Source organism: Rattus rattus, chromosome 2, assembly GCF_011064425.1.
Source record: "Rattus rattus isolate New Zealand chromosome 2, Rrattus_CSIRO_v1, whole genome shotgun sequence".
Lineage (NCBI taxonomy): Eukaryota > Metazoa > Chordata > Mammalia > Rodentia > Muridae > Rattus > Rattus rattus.
This window is the reverse complement of record NC_046155.1, coordinates 143,214,393-143,227,749: the sequence shown is the minus strand read 5'-3', so window position 1 is coordinate 143,227,749 and position 13,357 is coordinate 143,214,393. Positions and strand designations below refer to the sequence as shown.

Below are 13,357 nucleotides of genomic sequence, written 5' to 3'. Positions count from 1 at the left end.
ACAAAGAAAGATTGGGTTTTTTTTTAATGGTGTAGACAGAATCTCTACCCTAGGCTGGCCTCGAACTCAGCCTGCTGAAAGTAACTCTAAACTGATCCTTCTGTTTGTGCCTTCTGAGTGCTCTGATGACAGTGTAGGGTTCAGGAATCACTGAAGAAGACCCCGGACTCAAATAGTGTGCAAGAACAAAGAGTGTTTATTCTGTAGAAACAACCAGCATGCAGATGTCACCACCGCATCAAAACGGAGACCCAGACAATGACATTCGGCCTCTTTTATAGGGAATTGGGGGAATTTTCCAGAAGGATCAGATAAACTCTAATGTGATTGGTGGGAGCCAAAACCCTGATATTAGTACAATTTGATTGGCCACTATATTAGGGTTAGATAATCTAAAACCTCTTTAGTGGGTGCCAGGATGCCCCAGATGGACTGCTTTCCTGCATCATGAATGCTTAATCACAGGATGGGCTCCGCAGCACAGATGGCCTATCCTGAGATAAGGATCTCCCATTCACGTGGCTATCTTCAGGCTGTTCCTCAGGTGGGGGATTTTATTGTCTTGTTCCTGGCCTTTGGGGGTCTGCTGCGGGAGCAGATGACTTATGGCCTAGTTTCATGGTCTGCTCCTGGTGCGCAGGACCATGGCCTAGTTTCTGAGTGGAGACCTAATGGAATGAATAGACCCAAAGACATTCAACAGGAATGCATCCAGTTTCAAACTGTTTCTTGACTCTTCTCTCCACTTTTCCAACTAAAAAGCCCCTCCTGAAACTTAACATCCAAGGTTCAAAAAACACTAGGCTCAGTGTACAGTTCCATGGTAGAAGGATGGTCTCACGTGCAAGGCCTTGTGTTCTCTAGAGGGACTCTTCAAATCCTGGCCACAGTTACTCCATCTTAAAGCTCTGTATGTACCACCCTGCATCAACACAAGCTGTTCTTCCCAAAGTTGGACAGTGTTTTCCAAGACCAACGGAATTCCTGATCGGCACAAAGTCTGGTTTTGCTTATCCTTTAAGTTATTGTAGTGTGTCTTTACCGCCTTTGACACTGGATAGTGCTCTGAATGCAGGTTTATATTTACTCAGCTGTAAACTTACAGCCACATAACACAGCTTCGTGTGCGTGAGATTGTAACTGTTGGGTGACGGAAATGCTCCATGCCATGCAGTCATCCATGTTTACTTTACCAAACTTGCTGGAATCTTTGCTTGGTCTGTCTGCATCCTCCTCATAGAAAGGAATAGATGTTTCTTTTCCTCCTTAACTAAACTAACAGGTTGGAGGGAAGAACACTAGTAAAAAGAATTGCTTTGTGTGTAAAAGGATTGATTCTATCTGCAGAGACAACAACAAAAAAGCAAAATTCATATAGGAGACAGTAAGAAAGGTTTTAATGGCAAGATTCCTAGTACTTAGATGCTTAAAGTACTAAAAACATGCTAAGGTACTGTAATTTTTCTGAGCTTAAAATATAAAATATACAACTCAAAATATGAAAATGTGAAAATAAGAAAATGAAAATGTGCCTCCTGCTGTGGTTTGAATGAGAAGTGTCCTCTACCAACTCAGGTTTGAACACTTAGCTGGAGTTGGTGGCAGTGTGGTTGGATAAGCTATGGAAGCTTTAGGAGACAGAGCCTGCTGAAAATGCATTAACTGGTGACCTGCTTCCACTCTGCTTTATGTGCATAGATTATAAAATGTCATCAGCCAGCATCTTTCTCCTACTGCTGTGCCCTGTCTTCCCCACCGTGATGGAGTCTCTATTGCTCTGAAACCGAAAGCCAAAGTACTCTTTCTCCTTTAAATTGTTTTTGGTCAGGGTATTTTATCTATCATAGCAACAGAAAAGTAACGGACACAGAAGTTTGGGTGAGGAAGGCAGGGGTTATTGCTGTGAAGAACCTGTGTTAATTTTGAGGGGAGTGTGGAAGACTTTGGAACATTGGACTAGAAAACAGAACTTTCTCATGAAAGCAGAACCTAATGGAGTTCAACCACTGTCCTTGAATTCTGCAATACAGCAATTCTAAGAGTAATGCAGAAAATGGAGGGAGAGCTCACCAGGTGTGTGAGAAGATCAAGGACTGTAGCAATTGGCCTGAGGCCATTTTTGTGATAGAGTCTGATTGACTATGTTCTGCCTGTTTCCGGAGGATTTTCGTGATGAGGATAAATTAAGAAATTGTATTTCCAGACAATATAACATTGTGTCTGGGATATGGTTTATTGCTAACTTCTTGGAAAGAAAACTCTTTCCTGTCAAACACTAACATTTGTATTTAAGATTCAGACTTTTGTCTCTCTCCCACCTTGTAAGGCTTTTACTCAATTGTTTTAATCCCCTGGGACAAACCATCGGCTGTGCAAAAGCCTCAGGCTCATCTCCATTTCCTTCATTTCTTTTGTGCAAATTCTTTCTGAGCTAACCAATCTCAAGAGAGTGTGGTTGGCCCTCCTGATGAGGGGAAAAGACAGTGACCTCTTGCTTTAGAATAAAACCCAAGTGCGCTTCCTGCCACGGTATGCTTCCTCTTCCCAGTGTACTCTTACTTAATCAAGAATAAAGCTCTCCTGTATGGGGGCGCTTCAGTTGCAGTCCTTTGACAACTCCAACCTAATTCCTAACACTCTTATGCACATCTACTTTGAAAAGGAGCGACTAGCAGAGTAGAATGAGGTGAAACATGTGTAGCTTGGAGAGGAAAAGAGAGCTGGGAAGCTTAAAGCTACAACCAAGCCCTGTGGTGAAAAGGTGTCTATCACAGAGAGCGGTGCCTTTAGAGAGAAGCCTGCTACTCACCATTAGAATAAGAAGTGCAAGACCTCACCCAGCTAAGCTTCCAATTGTGGAAGAAGGCCTAATGGGTTTCTCCTAAAAAGCAACAGCATACACAACTTCTGTTACCCTGGAACAAGGCAGGGAAGGTTGCATCCTAAACTGGTAACTTGCCACCGAAACAGGAATAAACCTTGTAGGTTAAGGGTTAGGTTTATGGTTAGGACAGTTAAGACTAAGTTCCTGTTTGCCCTATGCTAAGTCTTTGTAAGTAAGGGTTTCTATCTGTAATTAAATACAGGACTACATAGAGAATCCCTGTCTCTAGAAAAGAAGAGAAGGAAGAGGAGACCGAGGAGGAGGAGGAAGAGGAGGAGGAAGAAGAGGAAGAGTTGTTCCTGCTTGTCCTGTGCAGGTTAAGGTTTCTGTTTGCAGTTTAAAAATAAGTTCCTGTTTATGCTTGTGTTAAGTCCTTACAATTTAAGGTTTCTATTTGTAATTAGAAATAAGTTCCTCTTTCTTAGACCTGATATAAACAGCTTTGCAACCCCATCAAATGGAGTACATCCTTTCCCTTGTTCCTTCCTTTTTATATATTTTTTAATGATTTATTTTATGTCATATGCATTGGTATATTGCTTGCACATAAGACTGTATGAAGGTGTCAAATCACTTGGAGCTGGATTACAGACAGTTGTGAGTTTGTCATGTAGGGGCTGAGGATTGAACCTGGATCCTCTGGAAGAACAGCCAATGCTCTAAACCACTGAGCCATCTCTCAAGTCTCTCATCTTTCTTGGGCTGTACAACAGCCAACTTTCTTACCCCTGTGAACATCTTATCTCTTCTATAAAAGGGACTTCAAGTGGCCAACAGGCACTGCTCTCTTAAAGCCTAGTTTAGGGTAAGACAGCTGGCTGGCTAATCACAGGTGCTTACCAAAATATAGCTTACTTTATTGGACAGTCATGGATTTGGTCCTTTCTCCTCATGACTCAAAGGTTTACCAGTAATCAAATCTAGTAGTGTTGTCCACATGGTACTGACTGGTCCGGAGACATGAAAAGTAAAAAAAAGAAAAGAAGAAGGAGGAGGAGGAGGAGGAGGAGGAGGAGGAGGAGGAGGAGAAGGAGGAGGAGGAGAAGGAGGAGAAGGGGGGAGGAGGGCGAAGATGAAGGAAGACTAAGACGAAGACGAAGACTAAGACTAAGAAGAAGAAGAAGAAGAAGAAGAAGAAGAAGAAGAAGAAGAAGAAGAAGAAGAAGAAGAAGAAGAAGAAGAAGAAGAAGAAGAACAAGAACAAGAAGAACAAGAAGAACAAGAACAAGAAGAACAAGAAGAACAAGAAGAACAAGAACAAGAGGAGGAGGAGGAGGAGGAGGAGGAGGAGGAGGAGGAGGAGGAGGAGGAGGAGGAGGAGGAGGAGGAGCAGCTACATACAAGGATACAACCAGCCTAAGAGAAAAAATTGTGTTTTGGAAAACAAAGCTGGAGAGTAGAGCATCTAAGCTTTTTGGAACTAAAGACCCAGATACTTGACACACAGCTACAGGATTTGGTGTTTGCCCTGTGGGCTTTCAGACTAGCTTTGATCTAATCTTTCCCCACTATGTCCCCATTCCTTCCTTTTGTAATGGGAATGTATATTTTGTGCCTTTTAATATTTAAACTATGTAATTCATTTTTATTTTATTTTATTTCTTTATTTTATTGGAGTCACAGGTAAGAGGTTGCTTTGAGTCTCAGAAGAGACTTTGGACTTTTGATGTGTTAAACTGTTAAAAGGCTATGGGGACTTTTGAAGTTGGACTACAGTTTTGCATCATGAGATGGCCATGAATGTATGTGGTCCAGAGGCCAACTGTGGAGGTATGAATAAGAAGTGTCCCCTGTAGGCTCATGTAGTTGAACTTTGTTCCACACATGGGGATACTGTTTGGGTAAGGTATGGAACTTTTCAGAGATAGAACCTTGCTGAAAAGGAAGTATGTCACAGGGGGCAGGCTTTGAGAGTTTATAGCCTTGCCTTACTTCCTGCATGTTCTCCCTGCTTCCTACATACAGATTTTAAAATGTGATCAACCAGCTCCCTAGGCTCTCTTATCTCTCTGGGACTCTATACCAAAATTAATTAAACTTACTGGTCCTTAAGGTAAATGTATTTTATAAAAGTAACAAATACATCCCCTAAGCCAGATACACAAGTAAACTAACAAATGTCAAGTCCAAAGGAAATTCCTTTTCCCCAAATTAAGGTGGCAAGACAAAAGCCAGCATTCCCAGGGAACTTGTGAAGCTGCTTCCCCTCTATAAAAGAGCCATTGCCCTTACCTCGGGCAGAAGGGATATATGGAAACCTGTGGTGTCTGTTAGCATCGCAGAGAGCGTGCTGGCTCCAAGCTCCCTCCGTTTCACAAGTACCCATCTCTTCTCACCTCCTCTCCTATCATAAACCTTCTCCAGCCCAGGAGTTTCCCTCCTCCAGCTACTCATTTCTCCCTGTAACCCTGCTATTACAGCTAGGTGCTCTCTTTAGTTCCTCTCTCTCTCTCTCTGGGTCTTGTCGTCTTCTTCTTTTCTTCACTTGCACCCCTCCCCAAGGCTAGTCCGCCGGCCATGTTCAGTCTATTACTTTCTCTCTCTGCTCTGGACCTTCCACATCTCTCTGGCTGTTCTCTCTCACATGCACAACAAGAACCTTCTGCTGTGGTTATACCATGGAGCAGCCATGTTGTCAGTTTATACACTACAATCTGCTGTATTACGGGCTGCTGCTCTTGCAGGGAGCCAAGGTTTGAATCTCAGCACCTACAATGGACAGTTCATCCCTGCCTAAAGCTGCAGCTCCAAGAGATCCAATGCCACCTTCTAGTCTCCGTGGGCACTGAATGCATATGTCACATGTAAGTATACTTAAGCACACGCACACGTACATAATTTTTTGGAGACAAGTTCTTTTTATATAGTTCTGACTGTCCTGGAACTCACTGTGGAGACCAGGCTGGTCTTGAACTCAGAAATCTCTCTCTGCCTCCTTGAGTGCTAGAATTAAAGGCATGCACCACCATACCCAGCTTGCACATAAATAAAACAACAAAAGTGTTGGAATGATTTAGAACCCAAGAGTACATAAGAACTCCAAGCATTGGGAAAAATTCAACACATACTCAGCTAGAAATGTTACTTTATTTTAAAACATATACAGAATAATAAATATTATTGTAAAACTTAAGAGCCTTTTTATCTACATAAGGCATTTATAACATGCTATGACTACTTCTATGAAGCAAAATATAAGCAAGTCCTAGACACTGATAAATATGTGTGTGTACTAACTGGAAACATTTTCCCCTACTACATTTATGTGAAAATAGCTTTCACGCAACCAACATTTGGCATTCTTTTTAATCTGTTTCTCTCATTATGTTCATTTCATGACGAAGTAATAATTATCCTTTTAAAAAGCAAAACCAGGATTACAACCGAAATGCCACACCTTTAAACTTTTGTAAAGTGCAAAAACACTGATGAGGTGAAATGCATGGTATTATGACAAAAGAAGCATTCTGAATTTGTCAAGGTGACTCTTTGGCATTAGTGTTTCGGGAGTTCCTGACATTTGCCTGGCATCAGATAGTTGAGTCTGAGGGCTAAGGTGCCCGGTGAGCAGGAAGCTCAGCATGTCTCATGAGAAATTCAAGGAAACAGAGTTGATGGGACACACAGGTTACATATACAGCACACAGCCCAACGCAGCCCAACACAGGAACTCGTCATGCCATCCGGTCTTTCCATTATTTTTTTTGAAGTCCATGTTTTATTTCCTCCTTCTCCAACAAAATATGTAAACCCTTAAAACAAAGTTAACATCTTACGGAATCATGCAAACTTTATGCCCAGCATTCCCCTTACTTGTTTGGTGTTCAAGGTTACATGCTCTACAGCACAGTCTTGATCAGACTCCAATGTCTGCAACCTTCCAGAGCAGTTCTGAGCATGGTGCTCCTCCCTTCAGTTCCCAGAGTGTTACTGAATGTATCCTCGGTTTAGAATCCATTTTGGAGAACCTTCCTACAACTTTCGAGGTAGAAAAACCGAGGCACAGAAAGGTTAAAAAAAACTCACATACATTTTCACAAATCAGGAGAAAATTGGGAAAAATGAAAGTCCTCTGGGACTGGAGAGGTGGCTCAGTGCTTAAAAGCACGTGCTGCTTCGCCGAGGGCTCAGGTTGGGTTCCCAGGGCCCTCTTGGTGGAGCACAACGGCAGAAGCTCCAGCTCCAAGGGATCTTTCCACCTCTTCCAGCCTTGGTGGGCACTGCATGCGGGTGGTACACATACATATATGCAGAAAAACGCCCGTATGACATGAAATAAATATAAACCTTTAAATACAAACAAATAAATAAATCCTTCCTGACTGCATGGGCCTATGACTATGCTCTTAAATTATTTTTGGGTACATTTGAAACAGATGTTTATTTACATGATCATTTTTCTACATAATATCAATTTTTAAATAGCTATCTTTTGATACAACAGCTGTTACTTTTAAAAATATTCTTTTGCTGCATTTAATTGTATATGAGAAATGTGTATGATAAAAAATGAGTAGTGATATTGGGTCAAATGCTCATTACTATTCTTATAACTCTTAATCTTCTTCAATCGATAAAACAGTTTACGAATCTTGCCAGATGTGACAAATCACTTATGAGCTAAATAACAGACCCTTAAAATTCAACAGTGACAACTGTCATGTGTAAATGAGAAATACAAACAATTTAGGCCTTCTATGTGGTAAACTGGCTTATGATGTGACTGGTGTGTCAAGGAGCCTTTTAACAACTACAGAATCTAGCAGTGAATACACATAAAACACAGGAAAAATGTGGCTATGTCCTTAGAAAGTCTGTGCTAAGGATCTGATAATACAGTTTTGGTCCCTGAGAAGGCTTAGTCCTTTGTGTCACACTGAGAATACTTCTTTAGATCTAATCCATATAGACATGAGGTCTTTTAAAGATCACAGAAATACTGACCAAGACCTAGTAGGTATCAGAGAGGAGTACTGCTCTCCTAGATAAGTCTGGAATAAAAGTTTCGCAGCTAACAAAAAATTTGAATATGCAGGAAGTCCAGTGTAATGACATATGCCTGTAATCTCAGCACTGGAGAGGTTGAGGAAATACGAGTCCAAGACCACTCTAGGACACACAATAAGACCCTTTTAAGGGGATAAAGGGAAAAAATTACACAGTGGGCAGCAGTAGTCTATGCCCAGTAACACTTGTTTCAACAGACCATCTGTTTTCCTACATCTAAAAGTCACTACTTCTGAGTACTTTATAGACACCTAGAGACCAGTTTCTAGAAGTTCAGCACAGCACTGACCAAGAACTGGACTGTCAGGAACAAAGAAAGAGGATCTATGACTGCAGGGTTGCGCATGGTTCTATCAAAAGTAGACACTCTTGCCTATCGTGTATAATGGCCACATTTGAATTCCTTAGAACCACGAAAAGAAATAAGAAAACATATGTGAAACTCAATGAAAGAAAATATCAATATATTATTTCTGTGATTATTTACTAAATAAAATTAAGCAGAACAAAATGGCTTAAACAGTAGAAATAGAATCTAATAGTTGAACAAAGAGCAGCAAAGTATATTTTATTGATATCCTAATATAAAAGACTATACTGATGGTCTCAGTGATCGGCAGGGACGCTGGAAAAGCAGTTCCTCTCCAAAGGTCCCAGTGTGGGCAGTTATGTCTTCCTCCTCTCTTCCTCCTCTAGAACCACCCCACACACACACACACCCTTTATGCAGACCAGAATAGTGTTCCACATGGTATCCTGGATCTGGGTTCCAGCAGGAATCCCTAACTGATCTTATACTTAATCAATACTTAACAACAGGAAACAGCCTTTTCAAATATAAAGATATTTACTGAGTAAGATATTTTCCGTCCAAGAAGAAAAGGAGAGAAATGTTCTAAATGTCTTCCAAGTGTAGTTTCCTAAGTTGTTCCAAAATTTTTTATTTTGATGATTTTAAAGACTTGGGGAGAAGTACATAATAGGCACGTTTTCTTAAGTTTTATCAGAAGGGAAACCCAAACTATATCATAATGAAAGTGTTTCTTTATGCACTCACTTTTAGAGAGAACACTAAGAGATTCTTTTGCATTCTAGGTTTTCCCCCAGAGCTCTGACTTGGGAATTTTTAATTTCTTTTGCATTTCCATGTGAATTGTGAAAACTGAATTAGTAAAAGTAAGAATACATCCACGTGCACTACATTGAAAATTAGGCCCTATTCACGATTGTTATTTGGAAGTTAACAGTGAGTGATAACTTGTTCTTCCAGAACAAAAGCATGAAACCTACTGAAGCAATCTGCTGACCATATGTAAATCTGGGTGATCTGGCTGTTCCAGAATGTTAGGAGAAGTATTAATACTATAAAATTTTGTTTGATACACAAAATATTAGCCTTTGGATACTCATGGTGTAATTGTGCATTTAAACTAAGCTCCATGGTAAGTAGCAAAAATGAACGAGGTAATTTGCACATTATAAATTTCTTCACTGTACTAGTATAGCTATATCCTTAACTCAGAGACCTTTGCATTAAAATGATACTGATCTGGTTGCATAACACTTTCCACTTACGTTCTAGTCAATAAATTAAGTTTTATAGTCATAAAGATACTAATGATTAAAAAAATTCAAGAGCTGATACAAAGAAGAATGAACTTGAACATTTACTAACTACTGCTTTATGCAAGGTTTTCAGTTGTTTAAGTCACCTTGTTTCTGTTCTTCATAAATTACTGACCCATACACCAAGATTATCATTCATACTTTTAATTTATTGAGTCTGACAAATGGCCAGAAAACTAGATTCCTTTATGCTAAACTAGTATTTTACTTACTGTTTTTTTCTAAAGTTCAGTGAACTATATTTGGGTCTTTGGGGGCAGAGGGCAGGTTTGAGACAGGGTTTCTCTGTGTAGTCCTGGCTGTCCTAGAACTTGTTCTGTAAACCATGCTGGTCTCAAACTCAGAGGCTTGTATGCCTCTGGAGATTAAAAGCATATGCCACCAACATCCGGCTATTCTTTGGGTCTTTACTTTAAAAATGACCTTTCTATCTGGAAAAGCACAATTTTGTCCTAGTGAGAAGTTTAATTGGGTATTATTAAAATTCATGTTCTACCTCACATAACTTATTTATCCAACCCCATTTTTTTTAACTTGACCTATTCTATTCAGATAAAACAAAGCAGGTTAAAACATATAACATCAAAATATGGTATATCATAATATGAAACTATATTGTGTCACCTTGTATCTTGCTCCAATTTTAATGCACAGGAGGGTTACTATGGATAGAAGGATCATTTCTGATCTAAAATAGTGCATGATTAACAACTGTTTTCCATATAAGTAGATTGTTTTGTTTTGTTGTTTCTTTTTGATGCTGGTTATCAAGTTCAGGGCCTTGCATACAGTCAAATGGTTTAGTAAGAGGCTCAGTAAGAAAGTTTAGAAAGTTCTATCATTTTAAATGAGAAAGCTAAATTGTTTTCATCTTTGCTAGAGACTGTCTTAGAAAGTACACATCACACTTCTTAGAAACAGTCCTAAGTTGTGTTCTCATATTGAGGTGCTTTTACTAAACTCCTGTAGTGTGCACTAAAGAGACATTCTCTAATGTAACAATTTTAGTGTCAAGTTAAATAGTTTATTTCTTTTGAATGGACACAATACTGCCTGAAACAGAAAGCAGATGTTTTTCATAATGGATCCAAGTAACAGAGGTTAAATGGAAATTAAATATCTCTTCTTTCTTAATTAGTTGTCCTTAATTGGACAATATACAAATGGGTCACTTTTCAAAGTTTTCTGTATCTTTACTTTTCACTATCTTCCACTGAACATAGTATTTTTTAGAACAGTTAACATATACACAGTAATAGTTAAATTAAGTGAATAATTCAAATCATAAAGGCACTAAAATTGATTTGAGCTATCGGAAAGTCACCCTGTCTATAGAACTCTGCATCACTGTCATGAACTCTTCTCTCTCTGCTTCCCTCGGCTTTGGGGTACGTGTAGGAGAGTCAGGTTGTTAAAGGACTACAAACAATTTGATTCACATACCACTTATTTGAGTAAAATACCTGAATGCTACACATGCTTAACACAAGTACGAAGGTCACTCACGTTTACTTTACAGAGCCAGATTTCACTTCCTTTTCCAAGGTACTCTAAGAACATCTCCTCTACAAAGACTAACTAGAAAGACCTCATCCTTATTTTCTGGTAAATCATGTTAAAATGTTTTAAACAAGTAATTAATAAAAGCTTCTAGGTTAATGGAAATGAAAACAGAATTTGTCTCATCAGAGAGAGTTTACACCCAAACAACCATTGGGAGCTCTGTGCTGCAGAGGTCTGGACCTCACCCTGTTGCAAAGCCTATTGTCCACTATTAGTATATAGGCAACTCTCGCCGAGAGTCTCTTCTACTTGACATACATAGTAAGAACCACAGAGCCCTGCAATGCCTGTTCCTCAAGCCCCCACCTGTTGGTGCATCTTAGTCTGTTTTCATATTGGATTTGTTCATCTCCCCAAGGTTGAAGTTGAATTCTTTGAACACTTGTATAAGGACAATTCCCACGGAGACAGTTGTAAATCCACAGGCCATGCCCAAGAAGTCCACCAGGCCCACATTGCTCCACTCCCGGAAGAGGATGGCTGAAGCCAGCAGGACCAGCGTGGTAAACACAACGTAGTAGATGGCCCCAAACACAGAGGAGTCGAAGCACTCCAGGGCCTTGTTGATGTACCTGAATTGGACAATGATGCTGCAGCCCAGGACAGCCAGGAGCACCAGGCACAGGCAGAGGGCTCTCTGACTGGACGGATTGTTGTGCAAGATGTCTTGGGCTGCCAACCCAATGCCCTTGGTGGAAGGCACAGTGAAACTCCCCAGCAAGGAGCAGATGCTGATGTAGACCATGATGTTGGTGGGCCCGTGGGCTGGTGCAATCCAGAAGATCAACAGCAGCAGCATGAGCAGCACAATGCACAGGTAGCCCACAAACACTGCAAGACAGGAGGCACATAGTGACCAAGGAAGCCGTCCCACCAAAGACCACCCAGAGGGCAGAGCTGAACCAGTGCCTGATCCCTTTCCAGCCACACCTTTAACCTGGGGAAGGGAGATCTAAGAGAGGACTCAACAGCTCTAACTTGAATCTATTACACCTAAGTCCATTCCACAAACAAACAAAAACGATCATACAGTTATGTAGCTCAGTGGTAGAGCACTTGCCCAACATACTCAAGGCCCTGGGTTTGAAACCAAGCATGGTAAAACAAAAATGTGTAGCCCCAAGCTACTGTACCCACAAGGATAATGTTAGGTCACAGTTGTTGCCTTGTCCGGAATGCCCATGCCTAGGAGTCTTTGCCTTGTGTCCTTTACCATCAAAGGCCTCATTATAATTCTGCCTCTGGTTGGATACAACCCTATTTAACCAGGCCACAACTACCAACTGCTCCTCTAAATGGATGGAACATGCTCTAAGGAAAAAAGAAAGCCATTCCCAGGACTCCCAGGGCCAAGTCTGGAGTAGCTAAAGAAACTGTAACCACCTTCATTTACAGGAAGCCCCTCATGGCTCCCAACAGAGATGTGAGATTCTGCCCTAAAGTGTCATAACTGCTAATGTTTATATGATCTACTCCATCAGTACCATTAAAAACAACAAAAACAGGTTTAAAAACCTGAGATCAAACAAACAAAAACCACCAACCACAAAAAAAAATACAAAGTGGCAACTGGAGAGATGGCTCAGTGGCTAAGAGCACTGGCTGCTCTTCCAGAGGTTCTGAGCTCAATTCCCAGCAACCACATGGTGGCTCACAACCATCTGTAATGGGATCAATCCAATGCCCTCTTCTGGTGGGTCTGATGATAGGTACACTGTATTCATATACATAAAATAAATATTTGTTGTTTTTTTTAAAAAAGCAACCCAAAGTTAGTCACAAGGTGGACTTTATTTTTTTCTTACTGACTGGTCTGGGACACCTAAGTGCAAAGGATCCTCCCAACTCAGCCTTTTTAGAAGCTGAGACTGTAGGTACAAGGCACTACTGCATCCCACCACAAGATAAATTTTCTTCCTTCTGAGTTAATTTCAACAAATGTTTACGGAATCCCTCCCACAAATGAATGATACTAAGGGCGTAACGGGGTGTAAGCTAAAGTAAAGATACTTTTAAACTGCGGCGGTGTTTAGGCCTAATTCAACCTTTACTTCAGTGGTTCTCAACCTGTGGGTCTCAATCTCTTTGAAAGGTCAAATGACCCTCTCACGGGAGTCGCTTGGATTATCAGAAAACACAGATACTGACATTATGGTTCATAACAATAACATAATTACAGTTATGAGGTAGCAATGAAGATAATTTTAAGACTGGGGTCACCACAACATGAGGAACTGTATTAAAGGGGTGCAGCCTTAGGAAGGTTGAGCACTGCTC

The 13,357-nt window shown here is 40.6% G+C and overlaps 1 protein-coding gene across 1 annotated transcript in view; it reads right to left on the bottom strand.

The window, feature by feature from the left end:
* Positions 1 to 8,359: 8,359 nt before the first annotated feature.
* Nipa1 (NIPA magnesium transporter 1) overlaps positions 8,360 to 13,357 on the bottom strand; it is a 39,487-nt gene continuing 34,489 nt past the window's right edge. The window contains exon 5 of the mRNA XM_032893507.1: positions 8,360 to 11,911. Within this exon, the coding sequence (XP_032749398.1) occupies positions 11,400 to 11,911 (512 nt within the window). The 3' untranslated portion in view covers positions 8,360 to 11,399. The remainder of the gene's footprint in view (positions 11,912 to 13,357) is intronic.